General features: G+C 36.1%; 2 protein-coding genes across 3 annotated transcripts in view; one reads left to right on the top strand and one right to left on the bottom strand.

Moving 5' to 3' along the window:
* ASPA (aspartoacylase) overlaps positions 1–1971 on the top strand; it is an 8440-nt gene extending 6469 nt beyond the window's left edge. The window contains exon 6 of one of the 2 annotated variants that reach the window (XM_027806455.2): positions 356–1971. In XM_027806455.2, coding sequence (XP_027662256.1) covers positions 356–568 — 213 coding nt within the window. In that variant the 3' untranslated portion in view covers positions 569–1971. The remainder of the gene's footprint in view (positions 1–355) is intronic. The other variant, XM_027806453.2, reaches the window with a different exon arrangement.
* On the bottom strand, positions 1947–24091 carry TRPV3 (transient receptor potential cation channel subfamily V member 3). The gene is made up of 18 exons (XM_005439732.3): positions 21136–24091; positions 19984–20106; positions 16565–16669; positions 14835–14921; positions 13948–14105; positions 13110–13286; positions 12761–12901; positions 12051–12331; positions 11177–11353; positions 10233–10391; positions 9636–9737; positions 8993–9066; positions 7888–8053; positions 7288–7354; positions 6650–6921; positions 5715–5827; positions 5010–5080; positions 1947–4109 (listed from the first exon to the last, which is right to left on the bottom strand). The coding sequence occupies exons 2-18, from the start codon at positions 20100–20102 to the stop codon at positions 4015–4017; spliced, it is 2364 nt and encodes a 787-aa protein (XP_005439789.1). The 5' UTR covers positions 20103–20106; positions 21136–24091; the 3' UTR covers positions 1947–4014.

The following is a 24091-nucleotide window of genomic DNA, read 5'->3' as shown; positions in this document are numbered from 1 at the left end:
TTGGGAATCACTGAACCTAAAATAACTTTTGAACCTAAAACTAAAAAGAAAAAGAAAATAGATAGCTCATATTCTAAAATATAAATCTAATTTTTAATTCAAAATGAGGGCCTGGTTTTAATCAATTGTGAGCATATGCAGTTTCCTTTTAGTTCACCTTTAGCAGTGAATTCTATACAAGCCTCAAAACAAGGGCCAGGCACCTGAAATAATGTACAGAAGATTAAAAAGAATTATTTTAAAAGCTTTTGCCATAAACTGCAGAGAATATAGTTATTAAGCATAAACTCAGAAATCACATGAAATATATAAAAACTTGAAAGTAAATATATTCTATTTATTTTCTTTCTCTAAGGATCAAGACTGGCAGCCACTGAACAATGGTGATCCTCTGTTTTTGACTCTTGATGGAGAAGTAATTGAATATAAAGGGAACTGTACAGTCTATCCAACGTTTATTAACGAAGCTGCATATTATGAAAAGAAACAAGCTTTTGTAAAAACAGTAAAAATTAAACTCACTGCAAAACACATCAGATCCTTAGTCTTAGACCAGAGCACTTCTTAAAAGCTTGTTACAGATTTTTCTATACAAAAAGTAGATTTCTTCTCTGTGAAATCCAGCGTCATTCAGTAGTAATTCATTGAATAAATGCAGAATCTAATTTTAAGTTATAATTTAATTAACACTGCTGAGCACTTTTAAGATGAAACATACTGTCATAATGCTAATTATGACTACTGTTTACTTGTTCTAATAGATTGCTATAGAAGCAAAGAATAAATATTTTTATGAAGTTCCTTAGTTCACACTACATAAAATGAACAATATACCACATACGGGTTAGTGGCTATAAAATTTATATCTAGCATCATATAGAAAGATACCAATCCACAAAACTACATTAAAAAATTACAGCATTTCTATTTTATAACAACAAACCCACAATAACCAACACCTTTTAAAATGGGGTGATCCTTGAAACGAATTCCTTGGATAAATATACAAAATATGAGACAAAGGAAAAGCTAGGGAGTGAGAAAAAGAGTGACAGTATGTATTTTGAAACTTTTATATTATTTGCATATATAACTAACACCTACTGCACTGAGGTGGAAGCCTTAGGTTTGGTTTGGTTTTTCTTTTTGTACTTACAAAGACAAGCTAAAAATGTATGATTTCTGAGAAAAATATACTAAAATGAAATTTAAAGCTTTTTAAATTTAAAGTATTACAATATTAATTCAAATTGTTTCTGATTTAACATTAAAGACAAAAAGGTTTGAATTTAGAAAGTATCTAGTATTTAGAAACATACTGGAGCAATATTCAAATTCAGGAAAAAGATGTGCTTATCCTGTGAAACTTCTGAAGAAATTTTCTACCTTTCTATTGCAATGGAGATGAGAGAAGTTTATAGCTTTATAACTTTCTAGGTGTATCCACCTACTGCTTATAACATTTTCCAAATCAAATTTTAATCAGCTGTTGCACCCCAAAAGTTTTCAATGAGGAAGGCAAGATTAGGAAATTAACTCAGGTTTTGATGCAAAGATATGTACAAACCATACCTGAGTATTTCAGAATGGAAATTAAGAAGAATTCCATATGGGGAAACTTCTGAGAATTTTGAGACTGACTTGTTCTGTATTTGTGGAAAGAAAGCCTGTCATAGTAGCTGAAAAAGAGAAGAAAATGGGAATTTAATCAATTTTCTAAAGCTGCTTTTAATATATTTGACAATAATTGGGGCTAGAGAAAACATCAAGAACTTTGCATAAGGATACAATAATTAATTATTTACTGAAAAATTCACTGTCTAGTTAACCCCCAAATTATACCTTTTAAAAAGTGATTTCTTCCTTATTTACCACTAAGCCAAAATTCTTTTTTCCTTGCTTTGTGTAATTCCTATGGCAATAAAATAAGAACACAGGAAAGAATGTTTACTGAATTAGAAGTTTTATTTAATTTAAATAAACATTGTATAAAAAGTACAGAATTGTCCGCTCCAGTCATTATTCATAGTGTTCTTGGTAACAGCCTTGAGAGGAGACAGCATGTGTGATCTGGCAGGGCTGTGGCCACAAAAGGAGGATATTTTGTCAGTGAAGAACTTTGGGAAACAACACCCAGCTTCTTCCTCAGTTTTATGATGCAGTTTTGTACCTGGTCATTGGCACGGCACATTCTTACATATTTTTGTGCCTTCCCTGTTTTATGGCTACACCTACAGTGTAACCTCTGTGCAGCACAGAGATACCAGAACTTGTTTTCAGTGAAAAGTCTACCCACAGCAACATGAAGTACAGCACAGGCTAATTTATTCTGGTTCCTGAGTATATGTGAAGAGGTATGTAATAAAAAACAACCAAAAACTGGCACTCAAAAGAATCCAAAGGGAACTGCAGAGTCCTAAGGCAATATTCTTTGTTGGCAGTTTCAATGCAAAATTAACCAGCAAAGATGAAAGATTCCAAGACCACAGGAATTTTTCTTCTCATGCTCACATATCCTACTAAGACGACCAAAAATGCTCAGGTATTACATTGGTCTATTGATATGCACAAACGTCCTTCCCCTCAAATTCCTATGCCCTGTAAAAACATAACTGAATTGAAGATTTCAATTTGATCCCATCCATCCAGGCCATACATGGTAGGAAACACGGGATACAGCATCTGTAGAAGACCAGTTGAGTAGCGAGAACCATGTTCATCATTCCTGCAAATAGCTTTGCACTATCCTTTCCGCTGGAGAGCTCCCTCATGCTCTCTTCTGTGTTAAGAAAGTCTTTTGGATCATTTTGCCCCCATCAGGCTTAGCCGTAAGAATCCAATGCAACTCTTACTATTGTTCAAGCAGAACAAAATTCACCTGAGTCTTACTTAAACAGCACCCTTAAAACAGGCACCAGATGAATATATATGATGAAAACCCGTGACACTGAAGACACATAACGTATTAAATTTTAAAGTACACAGAACAGATATTCTTTTATATATACACAAAAAATAGAAAACTAAAAATATAATTCATAGTACTAGGTCATCAGGTAGTGAAATATCAAGTGCTACAGAAATGCATTATGTAGTCCTCTGAATAAAAAAAAGGCTTTAAAAGTCTGCAATTGCATTGCATTTAACTTACTTTGTTCATTTTGGGAAGAAATACTGACTTCTTATTTTCCTGCTGTGGTTTAATACAGAAATTAAATTACTTTTAAACCAGAAGAACTTCCAATGTGATAACTTATTTTATGCAGCAAGATACCACAGCTGAGTAGGAAAAGTAAAGATTCTGTGGCTGGAACAAACTCAAATACTCTCCATCATGAATTATATTGCTGCCCTATTACTTTATGGGAGGGCACATATACAGATTAATAAACAGAAAGCAGTAAACACCCCATTAGAACCTAGGGAATACACACAGAAAAACAGATCAGGCAAAGCTAACGAGACCTGAAGAGGCTTTCTCCAACTTGCGGGATCAAGCCTCTAATAACACTGACAGTCATTACAAAAGCTTCAAATGTATCCAAGAACATTGTTATTTCAAAATAACATACTTCATTTGGTAGTCTTCAGAACTGAAATGCCTTTCTTTTCTCCACGACAAGAACTTTTTTTTCAGTCTACAAAACGTTTCTCATGAGTTAGAGATTCCAAAAGACAGCAGATTGGGATCACAATGATCTTAATTTTCCACAAAAGGAAGAAATACCTCACATTTGAACTTTTTTATCCAGTAAAAAGTCTAGAGCCAAGTTTGAGTAGTGTCATGCAAACTTGGACATCAATGGTTTTCAAGAGGCTCAAAAGTGAACCAGTGAAATAGTCCATTTTATTTTAGCTCAGCTGCCCTGATTAAATGGGTTAAAGTCATCAGATGACATCACTGAAAGTTTGTGTTCCAGCTGGCTACAGCTGTCCAAAATACCAACAAAACTTTTAGCATCCACTGCTGATGCTGTGAACCTTCTAAACAACCACATATCAAATACAGCACAACTAAACAGAAGTTTCAGGCAAATCATCCGTTTCTTCAAACGTATTCAGGGTATTTTTGCTATTAGTTCTTGAATTATCTTGAATTTTGCTTGGATCTGCAAAAAAATGCATTATAAACAAAACAGGACATGGTAGAAACTGTATATGCAAGATCAAAGTTTTGCACATTATTTTTTCTTCGTTAAAAACATGCATTTATTTAAGCAGTAAGTTGTCAGTTTACTACCATATCTTACACAGAAATTTTTCTGTCTGGCCCTTTTTTATTATTACTGAGTTCACTCTACTAAGCAATATAAATGCTAATTGACTTAAGAAGAAACTTCAGAACACGTCTCCCAGATCCTCGTATGCCCCTATCATAAACTCTGACGCCTGCTGCTAGAAGGACATCTGACACCTCAAAGTTAGGTCATTTCGCTATTACACTTCTAACACTGTCAGCAGATGGGTATCTTGAATTTCCTGGTCAACGTTCAGGAGAGGCAATTGTCATCCAATACATATTGCAAAACATAAACATGAATGTTTGAGGGTTCAAACCAGCAGAGTATAGTATTGCTCGGCAGAATCAGTCTGATTTCTTGCCAAAATCTGCAATACTATATGTAACTAAGTACTAAATGCACTTTATCACAATTTTTCAAAGTAACATTTTCTGTCTGTTAAGTTCTCCAGCCTTACACCACCCAAATGCCATAACAGAACATCAAACTTAGATCAAGCATAACTGCTTAGAGAAAAATAAAGAAAAGGTAAAACCACTATGTTTTGGCACCAAGGTGTAAATACTGAGTTTGCAACCAACCCTCTCTCCGAACCTTTAAAAACAATGTAACACCCCTGCCATATTAGCCATGAGTTTCCCTAGCAGTTAAGTATCGCTGAATATCTAGTTTATGAGAGTTTGTATTTTTAAAGGTATTAAATTATATCAAAGCATTTCTAAGAAAAAAAAGATTTCGCAAATATAGTGTTGTAAAATGCTGCAGTACCTGTTGGCCCTGGATCTTCATTAATAAATGAAACATGTGTTTTCCACTCGGTCCATTTCACTTCATTAATCCTGTTTATATTGTATATAAGTTGTGTTATTAGTATTCATTATATCTCCCAGTGACATAGCTGCACTTTCCCTTCTATCTCTTTATTTCTTCTTGGGACTGTCATACTTTACCATCAGCACCTGCTTTGCTAGTACTAAAAAGGGTGAATGCCTTTTGCAGTGTTATGTACTACATGAAGATGAGAATAATACTAAAAATACTTTATGATTTCACACGTTATGAGTACAGTCTTGAAACTCACCTTAAATATTTTAAGTATTTTCAATAAAACAGCACAGTAATGTATGCTTTAATATGGTAATCATCAATTAGCAATCAATTTAAATATGACTTTTAAGCTAACATTCAAAGGAAATTACAACAGAGTGGCATTTAATGCAAGCAGACTTGCTACTTGTGTATTAAAAACTTAAGTTGAAAATCTGTTTTCTTACTAAAAATTTCTTACATTAAAAAACCCTATATATTTTCCCTTTTTTTTAAAACAATTGGTCTCAACTGAAGAAACCAAATTGGATTTTGGTACACCTAATATAATTTGCAGAGATGTATTTTAGAGGCTTTTGAGGAGAAATAACCTTGAAGAAACATACAGAGCAGAATTGATAGCACAATATTCTAGCTTTGCTTTACCTTAAACACACCCTGGTATCATTTTCAGCCACTTTACACCGTTCTCCCAGTTGGAATCTTTTCCTCAAACATTTTGGTAAGAATTTTTCAAATTCCAAAATAGTTCTGGCTCTCTATTAACAATAAACAGTAACACAAGTATGGTTAACTATTCAAAATTATTCGATTTCATAGCATATACATTTTGCAGGCTCCGTGTTTCATTATAACATGTCATACATCCCTCCACCATCCATAACCAACACTGCTTCCAACAACAGCAAATAAGATGGCATGCCACTTATTGTCATGTGTAAACAGGGAGTCCACAGCTTTTTCTTGTTAGCCCTGCTGCAAAAGGCATACTCAGAGAAGAATCAAGAAATCTCACTCTAAACGCAGTGTTTAGGGTTCAATGCTAAAAAACCTTCATGAAACACCCTGCCACGGGACATATATAACCTGTTGTGGGATGCTGCCCACCACAGAAAGCAACTCCAGTCCTAATTACGACTGTGTTCTTGATGATAGCTTGCGACTTGGAGCTGTCTAGCCTTGGTAAAAGACCAGGCTTGGATAAGGTATGGGAAACTGGAATGAGTTCATGCGTTGTTCACACTGAAGGGACAGAATAGCAGAGATGCTGTGTTACAGATTTCCAGGCAGATAATGAAACAAACCTTCCCAGTGATGTATCAATTGGAATGAAAGTCATAAAGGTATGTGACAGTGCATGAGGCTGAAAATCCAAGCCATAAGATTACTTTTAGGATAGGTGTTGAATCTAAAGTTATGATATGCTAATACTAAAATTACTTATTTCCATTATTTGTACACATATACAAATGGGGATTATCACTGTTAATACCTAACCCCTTCTGTCAGCGTAACAAGTTACCATAGGTACAGCTAAAAAGATTTTAGCCTGTTTTCACTAAGCAAACTCACAAACAAACCTGGAGCTTCCAGATGTGCTCACTTTCTTTAGAAATATCTTCTACTGTTTCTCCCATTAATGCAATCAGCATGTTCAAGAGAAGAACAAAAGTCAACACAACATAAGTTATGAGGAGCAGAAGAAATAGTACGGGATACTTTGAATTTTGCTGGATCTCCAGATCACCCAGTCCTAGGGTGAGCTTAAAAAGATCCATCAGAACAGGTCCCAGACTGCTGTTGGAATGGCATTCGCTGCCATCTTGGCAAGTTTCAATCAATGCAGCAAGAGCTGAGAAGAAAGCATGAGAAAATGTTAATCACAATAATGCTTTATACATACATGACATTTTATCCTAAAGAATTAAAAATGCACTGCGTAATCAAGAGCTAGAGCTGCCCAGCAACATATACAGCAGCAAACAGATGACAGATTACCAAGAAGCAAAAAGCCCACATACAAATGAAATTGAGAAAGAGCCAAAATACTTATCAGTTCAGAAAGTCTCTAGACAGTTTTAAACTCTAAACTAGGTCTTTTAATATCCAGAAGAAACCCCAACATGAGCTGTCATCACGACAATAGGGTTCTTATGAATAATAATGCTAAAATTTTTACTCACACAGAGCATCAGTGCTTTTCTCCAGTAATATTTACCTACGCCAAATCCCAGCAAAAACACGATATAGACAACTAAAAATTTTATCACATCTTGCAGGATGACCTAAAAAATAAATTAAATTATTTATCAGAAATGAAAATTGATAATGAGTTTTATACTTATGAATTCTGCAGTGGTACAGGTGTGGTACAATCTAAGAGTATCAGATTGCTTTCATTAAGCAAACTGGTTGTAGTGTCAGTGTGAAACCCAGAGATTTGGGTCTGATTTTTTTTAATCTCAATGACTGAGAGCCTGGTGCCTTATCCAAGGGTGACTAACTCTGTACAATATAGGCATTAATGCATAATGCATAATGTAGGTGTATGATACCATTAAATAGCAGAACGATATTAACTGAAAAAACCCAACTTATATATTTACTGTAATAAAATGTTGATTTTAAGATATAAACTAGTTTCTGCCATTGAATTTATACAGTGTATTCTGCTGAAATAATACATATAAACTGAAGACAAGAAATTTCAATATGGACTATAAAATACCTCTAAATTGCTGAATGTGCTTGATTGGGATTGTATCGTAACAACTAAATATCATAACAAGGAAGATAAAACAAAAGAAAATAAACTTGCCTTTTGAATCATAACACTGTAAATGCCCATGGACTGGAAACCTCTGGTGAAATAAAGCATATTAGCCCATCCTAGGGCCATTGCCAAAACAAGACACACGAGGTGTTCTTTGTAGGAAAACAAGTACAAAAAGACAGAGAAGATCACAAGCAAAGCTTGTATAAAACTGTTAAAAAACAAACACATGTATGTAAAAGGGAAATTACTAGCACAAAACCAACAACAATGGAAAAATATGAAAACAAGACTTATTTGCTTCTTATGCTTCTTTTCTAATTTCATACTGCATTCTATTATTCCATATGAATATTACCATTATAGTTTTATAATTAAATAAATGAGTACATGTGGTATAAGAATATTAACATATCAGGATTATATTTATTAAACCTTAAAGTCAACTATTATCCCCAAAATAGCTGGTCAATACAGGTTTTTCTCACAAAGACATTAAGAATTCTTAATAATATCTTAGAAGCCATTTAATTCAAGCTTTAGCTTAATGAATTGTTAGAATCATTACAGATTTTCCACGAACAAGGAAGACACTAGTAGAAGGTGTGATATGCTGTGATAGGATGTAGACCAGATTCTTAGCAGCACAAGATTGGTATCAGTGTGGTTGTAGGAGGAGGAAGAAAGGTAAGAGTTAAGCCACCTCTCTTTTGATTGATCATACAGTCATATGCTAGAAATGAGAGGGAATCATCTGTGCTTTGTCTAGGCCAGCTGAACCAGCTTTATGCTATTTGCCCTTCCTAAAGGAGCTGAAAGGAGTGTGAAACTATCACATTTATTAACCTGGTTTCTTAAACACATTTCTCTATATATAGCTTTAAAGAGATACAGCACCAGGACAAGCTAAAGACAGTACTGCACTTTGGGGAAAAAATCCGGTTCATACACATCAACCCCCAGTATCGTTACTGACCCATGCTACCATTAGCATGTGCTACAGAAAAGCTGCATGTAAGATTACATCCATCTCTCTAAAAACTGATAATCTAGAGAAAAATGAGCATCTGCTACAGGAGTACATTCTCTGTGACCATGCCACAGATAAGCATTTTATATATAGTATAAAATACATGCACGACAGACTTACAATGCAAAGTGGAACCACGCATCAGAAAGAATTGACTGCAGGTCCGAGGGCCTAAGCAGAAAGATGGCTACACTCTATGTAGACAGATACATAAAATACCGAAATGGTAGTAAGAGAAAGTAGGCCTCAAAATGTATTTTTCAAAATAATTTAATCAGTGTTCTAAAAGAACTCGTCTAATAATAAGACATGATAACTTCTAAAATTAAAAATCTTTTTATAGGGCTGTAACTTCACAGTTTACATTTCTGTCACCTCTGGCATGATTTAACAGTTAGCAACTGGCTTTAATTACTTAGAGTATATGGTAAAAATTATATCTTTTTTTTCCAATTAAAAGTTCTAATGCAGCAGGGTCCTTATAGCCAGGAATTTGACATCAATGATATATCAAATATCACATCTCTGTCTTAAGAATTTGAAAAGAAAACTCTTCATATTTGTTCCGCAGAAGAGTACAGTTATATTTGAATATATAACCAAGGTCATTGTGAGTAAGCGATGTATTGTGCCAGACTTTTAGAAATTATACATATCATAAAGATATTCCAAATGTATTGCCAATATCATCATAGGTGTATTCATAAATCTAGATAACTTCTTCACCTATGTTGTTTATGTATTTGTTATTAAAAAGTCTTACCTCTTTTATGGCTAAAAATATTGCTCCTAACATAACCATCACCTGTCCTGATAACTGCAGCCATCCCACACCACGCGTCAGAGCTAGTGGATAAGGTGGAGCCTGCAAGACAAGTCCAAAATGAAAGACTAGTTCCATACCTGAAGTGTAAAAGGCAAAGTAACAGGAAGCCTCACGTATGTAGCTCTCTAGCTACACAATTTCTTTCCTTTTAGTGAGATTTTTCTTCCCAGTGGATTTACAGAATCAGCCCCCTAACATGTAAATTTGAAATAACAGAGAATATCTTAAAAAAAAAGATTTATTTATCTTAAAATAAAAACAAAATACCTTCTTCACACTTTCAGAAATGTAACTGCCTGTCTTTTTATTACATATTTGTATTTTGGGTCACTTTCACAAAATGCAAATACAATTACCTTCTCTACTACTGCTCTTCTTCCTTCCAGATACGAATACCTAATGTGGGAGAACCTGATCTCACTACAGCCAAATATTCTGATAGCTGGTTTTGGTTTAGCATTTTAAATACAATTCAGAAAATTGTATTCCATTTTAAATCAGTAAAATTTGGTAGGACTCTGTTGCTGTACTCACTTCATTTTCATTAGGCCTGTGGTAGGAAACTAATGTTAATGTTACATTGTATAGGAAATAAAAACAGCATGACATAAAAAACATGTGTCGTGCAAATTTCTTCCATTTCATTCGCAGGAGTGAATTCAGGGGCTCCAAAGTCAGCATTTCATGACGATTCTGTCAAAAAAATAATAATAAAGATTTGAACTTGCCACCTGTAAGGAAAGTGAGATAATTTCAGGCATGTGTTTTGGATTTCATTCAGTATCTGTCCCTGCAGATCTAGAAATGCATCTAGATGTGCTCAAAGATATGTCAGACCCTAATCTAAGAAGATACAATGGGAGAACTCTGACCTATGCTGAGATAACCTGCCATACTCCAGTAAATTACGATTGAGCTAAAACAGTAATGTGAACATCTGGTCTTGCTTCCTATGAGTGTTTTATGGCAGTATATGAATTTAGCAAATGTAAAATTCTGGCTTTGAAAAGCTAACATTCCTAAACACCTAAAATACGTACCTGTTAAGTAAAGTTTATAACTTTAGGCAGAATATTCTTGTATTTCTGTTTGCTTGCCCTGTTCTCATGCATTATTTTGGGCAGCTGCTAGTGGCTACTCTGTGGAGATGAGACATTAGCTTTGGTCTGACCAGCTGGGACATATTTGTGTTCCCATGCAAGGCAAATTAATGCTTCAAATGCAGGAAAAAAACCCAATTCCAAAATGCTTAGCATGTGTTTCAGGAGCTGAATGCATATTTGCTTATGGTTGACAATCTACAGACATATAGAATTCATCTTACTCCTGATAGAAAAACTGAGAACCAAAAGTTACTGTTTACTCTTTTAGAAGTAATTCAGTCCAACGTATAGGCTAACACATCTGAAATGAGTGTACTGCCAGGAAACATATATATATATATATATATATATATATGTTAGAAATAGGTTACTTACACCAATATTCGTATTATAGACAATAATTTCCAGTACTGAATTGTCTGCGGTGGTATCTAGTTCTGTCAGATCATAGAGAGAAGATTGAACAGGACCATAAGCCCAGTCCGTGAATTTTCTTGACAGGCTCCTGTTAGGCTTATCTCTTATCTCTCTGCTCAGGATGTATTTCAGAATCTAAAACATTAACAGAATCATTTGTAAGCAGATGTGTTCTTCATGTGAAAGGAGAAAGAACACACACGCATGTCAAAACCCCTACCTTTTAACTATCACATTCTACGGTAGTGCAAATCAATGTATTTGTAATTCTGTTATTCAGTAAGCAGTGTTAGAGATGACAGATCTCTAAGAAATACAGTGCTTTTAAGGCCTCCAGATTTTCTGTCAGAGATGTTATTCTAAAGGATGAAAGCACAATTTTCCATGCGTTCACCTTTATATCTCCCTTTAACTTAATTACCTTTTAAATTATCTAATTGTCAATTCTTTACCACAATACAGTTGATTTATCAGAGCCAGATTCTACAGTAGCATAACAGCAGTTCTAGTGAGCTTTCTGAATTTATTCAAAGACCGTATATTGTATAAGTGTAGTATTGCAACAAGTGCAGAATTTTTGAGTTTCGGTACAACAGAAGGGTTAGCAAGGCTGTTTTTAAACAGCATGTGTATTTTGTACAGAGAAGGGTTGTTAGAGAGGAAACCTTGAAGGGTAAAAGCAACATTGCAATAGAAACATTTGCTTGTATTTTGAACATAGTACAAGCATCACCAGCATAGAAAACTATGTATCAGAGCACTGAGTACGTAGTTGGCCTTGACTCTTTCCCCATACTTAATTCCTCTTAGAGGCTACTGAAATAATACCCACCTCTAATTTCCCAGTTTTTGCAGCTAATTGTAGTGGTGTCAGACCCTCTTTATTCTTTGTTGTTTCTAAATTTCTGTCTTTACTTTTCAACAAAATCATATCGTACATTCTGATTACAAAGTCATTCTGGGTTTTAAAGTCTTCTGCCACAGTAACTAATGCATGGAGGATATTGTTTCCTCTGGAATCCTGAGAGGTAATATTAGTCCTGGTATTGTCCATTAACAGTTGAATTATGTCTGGTTGATTAGTACATGCAGCTAACGCCAGTGCAGTTTCACCTACAAAATTATAAAACGCAACATGTGTTCATGTTTTATTACAAGCATTCAAATCACACTATAAAAAAGTGACTGTGTTAAGCATCTTAATATATGAAATCACATTTACATATTAATTGAATTAGCTTTTGTTTTATAAAAGCTTAATTTGCATAGAACATTAATTGGATACAATCTTCAAAATCAAATGTTACATTTTATTAAACTTCCAGCATTTATGATTTTTTTTTTTGTATTTTACAGTTTTTTCTGAGTGTTTGTAACATTGCACACCAGCATGTTAATTTTACTAACAGTACTATGCCATTTTGTATCTTGTGACATGAGGTTTAGCTACAGTAATGATTCACACTTGCCTGTCTTTCATACAGTCTTAATTGTTTGGGTATTCCTTCCTAACTTTTCCAGAGAGATCACATGTCCACTTACCAAAATAAAAGCCTTCATGCTTATGTTTGGGATTAAAGAAAATACCCTGGGCGTGAGCATTGACATCAGCTCCTTTTTCTATAAGGCTCTGAGTTATTTCATATTGTCTTCTTTCAATGGCAATATTTAGAGCTGTCTGGCCTGAAACAACAGACATGAGTATTTAGCGTTGACTCTCTTGAGCACATTATGAAACATTAATGATGTTTTTTACGATGGATAGCACCAGTGATAAAGAATAAAAGTTGGTTTAGGAATTTAAACCATCATTAGAATGTTTGAAGAAAACATTACTTTTATGGATGGTGTATTTAACCATATACCTGCAGTTGGTATCAGATGGCAATACCTTTATATGCCTCTTCTGTGTATGCTGCATTGATAAATCTCTCCAAAATACCATTTTCTTCTGCAAAGGACAGTAGTGCATTCACTATCTGATTTGTGTTTTCGTTGATGTTCAACAGAGCTTTCATCAGACAAGTTTTGCCAGTATCTGAAGCTGTGAATTTTTTCATCAGATAATCTACAAGAGTGAATTTTGAGATTAATCATCATTATTTATTAAAGTGGATGGAAAAGAATTCTAGTCTTTTGTTTATTAGGGGTGGAACCTGAGGGATATATAAGAACATAAACTATTTGCCAAAGAATTATGCCATCCTATTTACTTTGTATTTGAGCTACGTATACTTTGTGAGACGATGCATTCAGAAATGTACCAATTAATAAGGTAGCCAATGCACCTGGTTTTTCTTTTGGACATCCCACTGCTACATTAACTCCAGACAGACCCAGAACTCTTTCATAACTTCTTTGCCTGTTCTACACATCTGCTGCACACATCACAAGCCCTGTCTATACTGCAGTTTAAATAGAGACATCAGCTTATGCTGCAGAAGACTAGCTTAAGTATGGCTACAGAAATACAGTGCAGGTAGACCCTCCATGTGTCATAATTAGGAGACAAATACTCTCCAGTGTTGCTTCAGAGGCAGCAAGGAGGTGCCTGATGGAATACCTTAGGCTTTCACTTTGAAATAGGAAATGTGGCATACATTACATTGCAAAAGAAATGACCACAAATTCACAGGCAAGTAGCTGCTGCACAGACATATTTCCCAGCTTAAGACTAAACATATGCTGCCAGAAGGGCTAACAATCCTTCAGGTAACTCCACAGCTTACCTGGCACAGTCATGTTTGTACACGCGTTTGATCGTTCCTTTAGCTCTGCGAGCAGACATTGCAACTCTTCTATATTCCCCTCAGATACTGCCCGAAATATGTATCTTTTCAGCTTCTTCCGGGCACTAGTCTGCTCAGGTCCTTGTGATATGTTGGCACTGAATTGTAAGAAATAATAATGAAGCTGCTGATTAAATTTACTGTGTTTTATTTTCTATGTAAGAGGAAAAATAAATACAACTACTTGCCCCAGACTACCTATACTTGCCCTGCTTCCATATCTATCTTGGCATGGATGTCAGAATGTTTCTGCAGATTGCTTATTTGCAGGTAAGTGGCTATTGAGAAGGAGTTTTATAATAAAAATGTACATTTTCCGAGTTTTTTGTTTTGCATTTTTTCCAGTTTATTTCTCCTAGAACAAAGGCTAAGAAATACTTGTCTGCTTCTCTATCTGTCCACAACTCACTGACTTCAGTGTCTGAAGTCACCTGATGCTGCATCTCCAGCTGCACCCATCTCTCTCACAGCAGAAAAATTTTAACCTCATATGTTCTTACACAGCATTCCTAATCATGCATTATTGTGGAATAAGAATGATTTAATATTTTCCCCCTATCAGAAATATTCCTAGCTCATGCCTAGTTGTGCATGGTGTTTCGGTTCTGTGTTGTCGTCTAGGAAACAGACATCATCAATGAAGAATCCTCACACTAAATTTGAGATTTGAGAAAAGCAGAGGTTAGAGTTGTCTATTTCAAAATTTAATTCCTGAAGAATCAGAAATATATGAACTTATTTCTAAAACATGGCATAGTTGATATCTACGCTACCATAGACTTAATCCATCAAAAATGTATTAAGAAATACGTCATGTCTCCACTCACCAACAGCTGTCTACATTGGGGCTATATTCAGTTGCATCATCCTGAAGAGACTGTGGGGAGTCCATATCTTCTCCATTTGCAGATGCACTGTAGAAAACAGAAAAGCCTAAGTGCTAAGTCAGGAAGATACTGGAAGACATTTTAGCAAACTGCATGAAGAATCAGCCAATACTAGGAAGCAGTATCTACAGTAGAGCTGAAATTAGTCACATTTGACATTGTGCTTTTTAATTCTATCATTTTTATCTCCCCTGTGAATTTTAAAGTGAGTGCTAAAAATGAAGAGATCCACAGGATTTTATTATATTTTAAAAAATCACTAGGAAAGCAACCTGTTTTGTGTTCTACTGTTACAGATCATGAAACTGTGGGAAGTTTTTCATTTTTTTTAATGATCACTGCTTTTTATGCATTATCCTGAATGGTTCAGGCTTACGCTTTTCCTTTTCACGTGCCTAATTTTTCATCTGCCACAAACCAAGTGCTAAATCAGTAACAGCGTTTAGGTTGCAAACACACAATGGAAGTGATTTACCTAAAGATTTACTACACAGTACACTGTAGGCAACTCAAAAGCATTTTGCAGCTGACTTGAATGGAAACTTCAGCTAACAGAAATTGAGGACTGGGCCCTAAATAAGTATTTAGGTAATAAATTTAAAGGATTTCAGTGGCATTGGTGTTTTGTAATCACTGTACATCATTTCCAGACATTCCTAAAAGCAGATCTGACTTAAAATAATTTATTATGAGTTTTCTTACTTGTATTTTTGTTTTCTATAAGGTTTAGATTTGATAAACTGCCTCAGGTTAATAACTTAGGGAGCCTGAACTATTGGTTATTGAGAAAACAGACATATGGACAGTGACGCAAGGATTTAGCGTTGCTCTGCAGATATTCCCTTCCCTTTGAAATAAAGCTGGTAGCTCAAAATCCATTCTTATTCAGTCTGTCACTTCTCTGCAGAAAACTGTGAGGAATCTGGTGACAAAGCGTATGTGTGTCTTGTGCAGCTAAGTCCCTGAATGAGAGGGAGAAGTTTGGATACTTCTCCTCTGAAACCAAAACAGGACTGTCAGCTAATTCCTAAAAGCTGACAAGACATCCATGAGGCACAAGAACATTTGACCGCTCTGGGCTTATGCTAGATTTGATACATATTTATGTTAGATTTGATGCATATTTTCCATATAGCTATTGGCTGTTAGTACCCCACATATTTTTTTAAAATTAAGTGCATTCTTCCCAGTCATAATTTTTCTCCATTCATTCAGCATAAATCATTGCCTTTGAATATTTCAAACTTAGCATCTCCATGTTGATTGTTAATGAGCAATAAAGAGAGGACATCAGCACACAGCTGGGAAGAGGGTGGGTTTGCTAAATTAAGCTGTGGTCTTCACACAGCAGAAAATACACAAATGGATGTGTGGAGTTTGTCCTAATGTATCATAAATAAGAGGCTAAAATTAAAAAAAAAGACTGGACTGATTCTAAATTTATTCAAATCTAAGGCCGGATTGATTCAGTGTAAATGACAGCAGTAGATAAAGAGAAATCATGTAGCAACAACTGACCTCCAATAGACTTCTGTCTTTGAAGTGACCAAAAGCTATGAAAAACCATGTGACATTTTAGCTCTGAAGTCTAAGGAGAAATAAGGAGTTGCTGCTGAAAAGAAAAGAGATATATTTGCAATATGACTATTGCACATACATCTATAACTTACCATGGACGAATATTTGAATCCATTGGTTTTGAAAACACAGGGGGAGACGTATTATTTGGAGTTGCATTGCTTTCAAAACCATCAATCTCCAGAAAAAAGTGTGAACTGTTGAACACAGCGCATTTACAAAAATATTAGTAAAAAAAGCAAGCTCAACCATAAAATAAGCAAAGCACTACACGTACACACCTAGGACAAGGTTGACAATTTAGATTTTCTGGCATTATACCTAACAGGACACTGGAACAGAGGCTTATCTACTTTCCCCTCAGGGGATCCCAACCTCCAGCACTGCACCCAGCACTTTCATGCTGGCAGATGGACAAAAGATCCCAAGATATTTTTAGGACACATGGCATCAGATCCTGACATGTCTAAGCAGCTACTCCAGCAGCCTAAAAACAGCCTTGTATCCAACTTCTGTGCAAATAGTTAAATGCAACACCAGACATTTATTGAACAGCCATACATGTATGCATATGCAAGCACATATGCATATGCTTTTTAATCTACTGCATTCTAGTCCCTATTTCTTCAGCCAGGAGCCATCAGAATGGATCATTTCAGATCCATCAGCAGTGAAAATCATTAAGTCAGACAGTTTGAAATGTCACATGTTAAATGACATCAGGAGTTTCCATCATCCAGGGCTGAATTTGTAATCTTGCCAGTCAGTGCATAACATTAACCTACTTCTTTTCCCTATAAATAATTATTTATTTGAAAAATTTGAAACACAGAAAAAGGAATGTGATAAGAATAGGAAGATTTTGCCCTTTAAAGTCTGCAGAGTTAAAAGGCAAAAATAAATAGCTTGGTATTACTAGATCTCATTAAAACATTGCTACATTTCACCAAAGACAAAGGAGTTTCAGTGGTGGTGGACGTAGTGAGTCCCATGTGGCCTATTGTTCAGAAACTGTCTCACATTTCTAAAATGTTCCAGTAGTCACCTGGAAAATGTTTCCAGTTCACCTAGTATTTGTGGTTTAGTCTGTAGGGTACTTCTTATTTTTAACTGCATCTTGCCCGAAGAATCCTGTTAATACTGATGCTAAAATGCAATATATTATTAGGACACTACTGAACAATCTGTTGATGTCTGCTAAAGACAGCATGATCCAACAGCCCTACTTCATCTCATTTTCCAGTGGCTTGGTGATCCAAGTGTTACTTCACTGTGCGTTGTTGTTTAAACTTACGTGACCTTTTAACATTTGAGATGTGCCTGTGAATGTATTCTAAGGAGGCAGCAAATAAAATGCCATTTCAGGTTAGTAGGACTGTGTCCCTGACATTACCTAGCAGGGGCTGCTCTTCAGAATACAGGAAAAACCCAGACAGAAACAGGGCCATTGCCATCACTTGTGCCAGCTGCTGTAAATCACTGTTGCTTCACTGGGGCCTGGACTTGGCAGCCAGACTAAGGAGTGGAAAAAACATGGGTTCATCCTGCTTTTTTGCATTCCCTGACCATGAAGTGCAGGAGCTGTCCCAACAGGCAAACATCTGTTGGAGGCCACAGTGAACCTCCATAAAGCCAGAAGTGCCAAGCTCTAGGCTTTGCTGGACCAGCTCACCTGCTCTTGGCTCAGCACCAGGAAGGGATGGTGCCCTACAGGCTGATGTGTCTGAAAGCAGCTCCTGCTCTCCCAACAGTGTGTTCATGCTGAAGATTTTGGCATCCAATAGATGTACAGCAGCTATGAAGTAGACGCTCTTTTGGAAGCTGACACACCTAACCCATCCTGGCATGCAGGTTATCTGGGAATACCACGGTGGTAGTGGTGGGGGAACTAACCCAAAAGACATCATGCAAAGCAAGCGGACAGCTTCCAACAAATACCCAAGTGCTTACGTGGCCATAGTGCACACTCTCAGAACATTGCCCACAAACATAATCAGGCGCTGACAACGTTGGCAGCACTCCTCCCAGCCTGCCTGTTGGTTTTCCTGTACTTAATTATATACTGTTAGTCCACCCAAATACCAGGACCTTCAAGAAGGGGAAGTTGTCGTCTTTTGAGAAAGTACATATTGCCAGTACATTTTGTCAAGTCAGAAACGCCACCCATGGAAATGCACTAGCTGCTTAGTGGCACAGTACAAGGAAGCATTTTGAAGCAACAGAAGAACAGCAGCACAGAAACATATAATTAATAGAACACGTTAAACCTCTGCATTAAAATTCACGTGATTTCGTTCCTTATATTACAGGAATGTTGTCGGCCACACCCTGAGCTTTTGGTTGAGAGGTGGGAAAAACCCCAAGGTTACGGTTAGTGATGCCACAAAACTGAATGTGAGATATTAACTTAAGTAATTGAGGGGTAGTATCTGCCAGTATTTGTTAGAACTACACAATCCTCCATGGAATTGCCCTTTTTTGAAGTACTGGGTGTATTGTGAGCTGTTCAACCACCTCGTCTCCCCCTTCTGCAAGCAAAGAGCTTCTATTTTTTAATTTAATGACAGAAAGACGAACTGGGCCATCCAGGCAGTGGGTCTCAAGTAACTAATGACACCATTTCTGTGGAAAGTGAGTCCTCTGATTATTAAGAACTACAAATGTCAGAACATCTGCAATTGCCTAGGCATTCAGAGTTTCAAAAATTGCCATAATAGCCACTAATTAGCCACAGAGTGAAAAGTTTATGAATGAAAAATCATCCTTGCTCTACAGTAACTTAGTTGACTTCAATAGCATAGTTGCAGGGATGAATTACTGCTTGTATTTCCCCATTCATATTCAATACAAACCCTTAATCCTTTTATTAATTCTCTATCATAAATTATGAAAGTGAAAATTTTATAAAATAATGAAGTCTTGCTAATCAGAATAATGAAAAACAGAGTGAATTAAGGTTTCTGTTTGTGACAGAATTTTTCAAACCTCCTGCTCTACCAGCCCTCATTTTTTAATTCACCTCTGCCTCTCCATGATCTGTCACATTTCCACATGAGGCTGTTTTAAATGCTCCCTTTTTTCAGGCCAGCATCTCTTGCACAAAACCTTGTGTACCCTGCCACATGATTCTCTATTAGAAAAGATCACTCTACCTTCTGCTGTTGAAACACTGACCATCATTAGACCACATTCTTGTAAGCTTATACAAGTATACAGAGTAGATGCAGAAAGCCCAGCTGATAGGAGACACAAACTTAAAATTGTAGTATCTCTAGGATAGGGGTTAAATATTTGTCCCATTAGGGTAAATGTATCATATGTCTGCCTAACCAGGATACTCTTCCACTTCTAAACAGCATAAGCACATGGTGTTTTGAAGATACCTTGGGTTCATCAGGTCTCTCTCATTCATATATGCAGCATGAATAAAGATGCTAGTGGTATTTCAGTGCAAATATCTATGGACATAAAACAGGGAGTTTTAGTGGTTTAAACTGAGCTAGAGTCCTACCTTTTCTTTGTGGGAGTGCCTTCAGTTGGCTTTTTCTCTTGCTGGTTTGAAGGGGGAATACCAGATGGATTTGTTTTCTTGCCCATTAGTGGAATAATTTCGTTGTTATCTTTAATCATGTTTCTGTAGTAGACAGATTCACAGTTACTTAACTCCTGTTCATTTGAAGAAAGTAGTGACCAAATTGCCTCTTCACTGTCTCTTCAAATGTAAGCACACAAATTTTGATTATTTTTTCCCCCAAAAGTTTCTCATTTTTCAGTTATTAGGCACATAAACACCATTTTATGCATCAAGGCTGCAGGGTTATATTCATGACTGATTAAATTGCATCCTAAGAAAAGTGCCATTAAAAGTGATACCATAAATCCAAAGGAACCATAAATTCAAGCATGCACCTAAATTAAACTGAAGGGAGTCTGTCAATCACAATGATAGTAGATGTTATTCAGAGAAACAAGAACACATTGACTTTCACAAGTCACCCTAAAGTTTGTGCATATTTACAGTTAATCTAAGTAGTCTGCTCTTATCCAAGACAGCTTCTGAAAAGTGGTAAATTCCAGGAAGATCTGTGCAACAGATACAATGTGTGAAAGAAGGTTCCACATGTGAAGGGTACTGAACACAGAAAAAGCCCTGAAACTTTTCACTGCTTTAGAATAGCAAAAGCAACAGATAGATTCTGAATACAATGCCCAGGCTGAGCTCAGCTGAACAAACAATCACATGAATAACATCAAGGACTTTTGTGTCCTGGTGACATTTCTCAACATTTCTTCAGGGAAAAAGAAAAAAAATCATGATAGGATAGGAACAATCAGCACCACATGACACAAAAGGATCTTAATGCATGTTATCTGGTTATAAACACCCACAACATTAATTCTGTAAGTAATAATGAATAACTATCTTCCTATTTCTCAATATAATACTCAAGGGCACCATTTTAAGTCACCAAGATAATTTGAAAGTGAGAAGGTGAATTCAGGATACTTTAAAATTCACTGAACATAAAAATAGCAAGTTTTACAAGGTCTGGACCCGTTCCCAAGGAAATCAGGGGAGTGCCTTCCATGCCCAAGGACAAATGATAAAAATCACTTGCCTGCAAGTTTGAACAAAATGCACTACACATTTTTCTTCTCCTACCTCCACTTTCCTTAATGTGACAAATGTACACACAAACTTTCTACTCCCGTCACAATGTTGTCAATGTGCCTTAGCACTAGAATGTCTTCATTATGGGAGTATCAAGATACAGAAAGCAGACATGAAGTGTGTTTGTAAGACACGACACCTGGGATGAAGAGGAGACAAGCATATAAAATACATTAATATTTGAATGAAAAATCCATTAATGCATAAACAGCAAATGTTTAAGTGTGGCAGATTTTGAATCCCAAGTACAGAAAACAGAATTTACAGGGCCCAAACACATGTAAGTACAGCTGTAATTTCTTGTCACTAAATGGAACAGAAATCTGGAATATTGGAAACTACTCCTTACCTTGAAAATGTTGGCTTAAAAACAGGCATGAAAATAAATTTTTATTCTGTTTTCTACCATTGGTAGAAGCATTCACACTAGTGCAACTCAGATATATGCCTGGTTTGGATGTATTTCCTAAGAATTCATATCACAACTTTCACAGAATTAACTTATAAAGGGCAAACATGATTTACGTAGTAGACTTACATACAAAGTACACCGTAGCTTTCACTGCAGTAAATGCACAAAAGAACTGAACTTGGATATTACATATTCAAGGTAGGAAAAAGGGATTTATCTATGCCTTTGAAAATGCAACTCAGGTAGTCTTCAGACACATGTTGTATCAGTGAATACACTGATAAACATATAATCTTAACACAGCTAAAACAAACGACTATTGTCTTGCTTAGTTCATAAATAATTCTGCTATTTACTTCTTACCAAGTATTTTAAGAATACACAGCAGTTTATGAGCAAAGACATTTCCCATCCAAAGGAAGAGGCAAATATGGTATTTGACATAAATCAAATATAAGTTGACTAGAATAAAAGGGAGATGGGCATTAAATAGCTTCTCAAAAGAAGCGACTTTAAAGGAAGAGAATCACTACAGGCACAACAGTAGAAGTACCTTGCTACAGTGCTGAGGTAGCGTCTGTTTCTCATTTTTAATCATGATTAATTGCATGTTTAGACGAAAACTAAGCTAGGGCTTTCGTCGTCATCTTCCAGTGCACTATCATTTTCTGTAATCTATGACATACAGAGAAAAATAGCGTGACAGTCTGAAGAATATCAAATCATAAGTAGCGTAGCTCATGTAACCTGATATGGAGTTTCTTCTTTTGTTGTACCTATTTTCTGCTCCCATTATTTAGTTAATTGTTACTTACAGGCCACCAGAGAAGTGGCTTATTTGAAGTGGGCAGTGAGACAAAGACACTGCATTGATTTATAGTATTAAGAATTACTTTGAAGGGGATTCTGAGGACATCGAGGACTTAGTATCTCCAGTGTGCTGGGGATAAGAAAAGGGCATTTGTCTGTAATGGTTAATGGGGCTCTTCCACTCCTACAGTGACACTTCACACACCACCACAGACTTACCTCGTGCTTATCAGAACAAGAAAAAGTCATACATATCAGTATCTCTGTAGCTCAATAAGAGTATAAGCAAAGTGGCTAAAGAGAGAATCCTACAAATCAAGAGAAATACTCAGCTGTGATATCATGGGACAAAGGTCTTTTCTTCCTTAGGGGCAGAGGAGAGGAAGTGACTACTAACAGCGGTTTCATCCCCAGGATCCTTCGAACATCCATAGTACAGACCACTATGCTTTCCAGCACCTACAACCTAATTCTTAACAGCTCATAAAAAGCAGAAATCCCCTCCCTGAGGGGAAATACGACAAAACTTCATTTTGACTTTTGTGCATTATTTATGGTATATGAATCCTATCAGCATAAAGTTACGCTTGCTAGAAAGAGTTTCAACTTTCTGTAAGATTTTTACACTTCTGAGAAGCATTAGTAGACATCAGGTGTTATTTTATTCTTAGCAAGTAATTTGTTCTTTCCTATGAAGGTTCTTCCTAACAGAAATTTTAAAAGACCCTGTGAAAAGAAATGGTTTTCCCTGAGGAAAATACTTTAAGATTATTTACCTGCCTGTCTCCTAATTAAAAAGAATAAATTTTACTGAGTTGAAATAAAAACTATTCTACTAGCCTAGATATTTTACTTTCAACATTCACTACAGTAACTGAAACTTTCAATGGAAAATGAATGTATTATTTGTTTAGCTTCTATGATAGTATATTTCGGATCCCCTTGGCACAGAAATTAGGAAATGTAACAGTGCATCAGGCTGACAAACATGAACAAAATTAGGTCTATCTTTCTTCACTTCTGAATGACCAAGGAGTCAGCGTGGCACGGCTCAGGAGAAAGACAGATTGATAAATCAGAAAGAAACAAGGACAACAGAAAAGCATTCTCCATTTGAAAGATAGGTTTAGTCTTTGTCTCTTGAAGTTTTCACTCTCTACAAAAGCATCACACCTACACCAAACACCCACAGAAGCTCCCAGAGAACTTACCCCGCTTACAAAACTTGCATTTCGGTATAGACAAAGCGCCTCAGAACTGTACAAATGAAGTTCAAAGTAGGGGCCCACTGACGCTGGCGACAACATCCAAAGAAGCTAATCTGCCAAATCAGTAAAACTATACTCAAGCTCAGAACTATCCTAAAAACGCAAAACCACCCTTCTTCAGTCATCCGGTTTGCTCAGCTGTTGGAAAGCACAGGTAAGTACAGTGCTGGAGTACTGCAGCCTTACAGGGTTTGCTACATCTGAAATTAGGGAGCAGAGAGAAACTTGCTAGACAACAAACTCTTTACTTCATAGCTGCCAAAGTGGGATGACACACACACACGCAATAATTATATACTGAAATATTACTAAAGCTGAGTTGCTCACGGATGACTTAATGGCAGCAGTAGAATATCTAAAACGATCACTGCTCTGCAGTTTACATACTGTTTTCAAAAGAAAATGGTTATGCACATGCATTTGGGTTGTAAATTACATCCCTTTATGTCATGTTTAG

The sequence above is a fragment of the Falco cherrug genome, chromosome 1 (assembly GCF_023634085.1).
Source record: "Falco cherrug isolate bFalChe1 chromosome 1, bFalChe1.pri, whole genome shotgun sequence".
Taxonomy (NCBI): Eukaryota; Metazoa; Chordata; class Aves; order Falconiformes; family Falconidae; genus Falco; species Falco cherrug.
Note: the sequence above shows the minus strand (reverse complement) of the source record. Positions and strands in the feature narration are given on the sequence as shown.

Excerpts from the sequence above, each read along its gene's own strand:
- TRPV3 (XM_005439732.3), bottom strand. The coding sequence starts at position 20,102 with ATGATTAAAGATAACAACGAAATTATTCCACTAATGGGCAAGAAAACA. Across the intron at positions 9,738-10,232 it reads ACAGGCCTAATGAAAATGAA|GCTCCACCTTATCCACTAGC; the intron begins GTGAGTACAGCA and ends CTTGTCTTGCAG. Across the intron at positions 8,054-8,992 it reads GCGTGGTTCCACTTTGCATT|TTTTATACAAGCTTTGCTTG; the intron begins GTAAGTCTGTCG and ends GTTTTTTAACAG.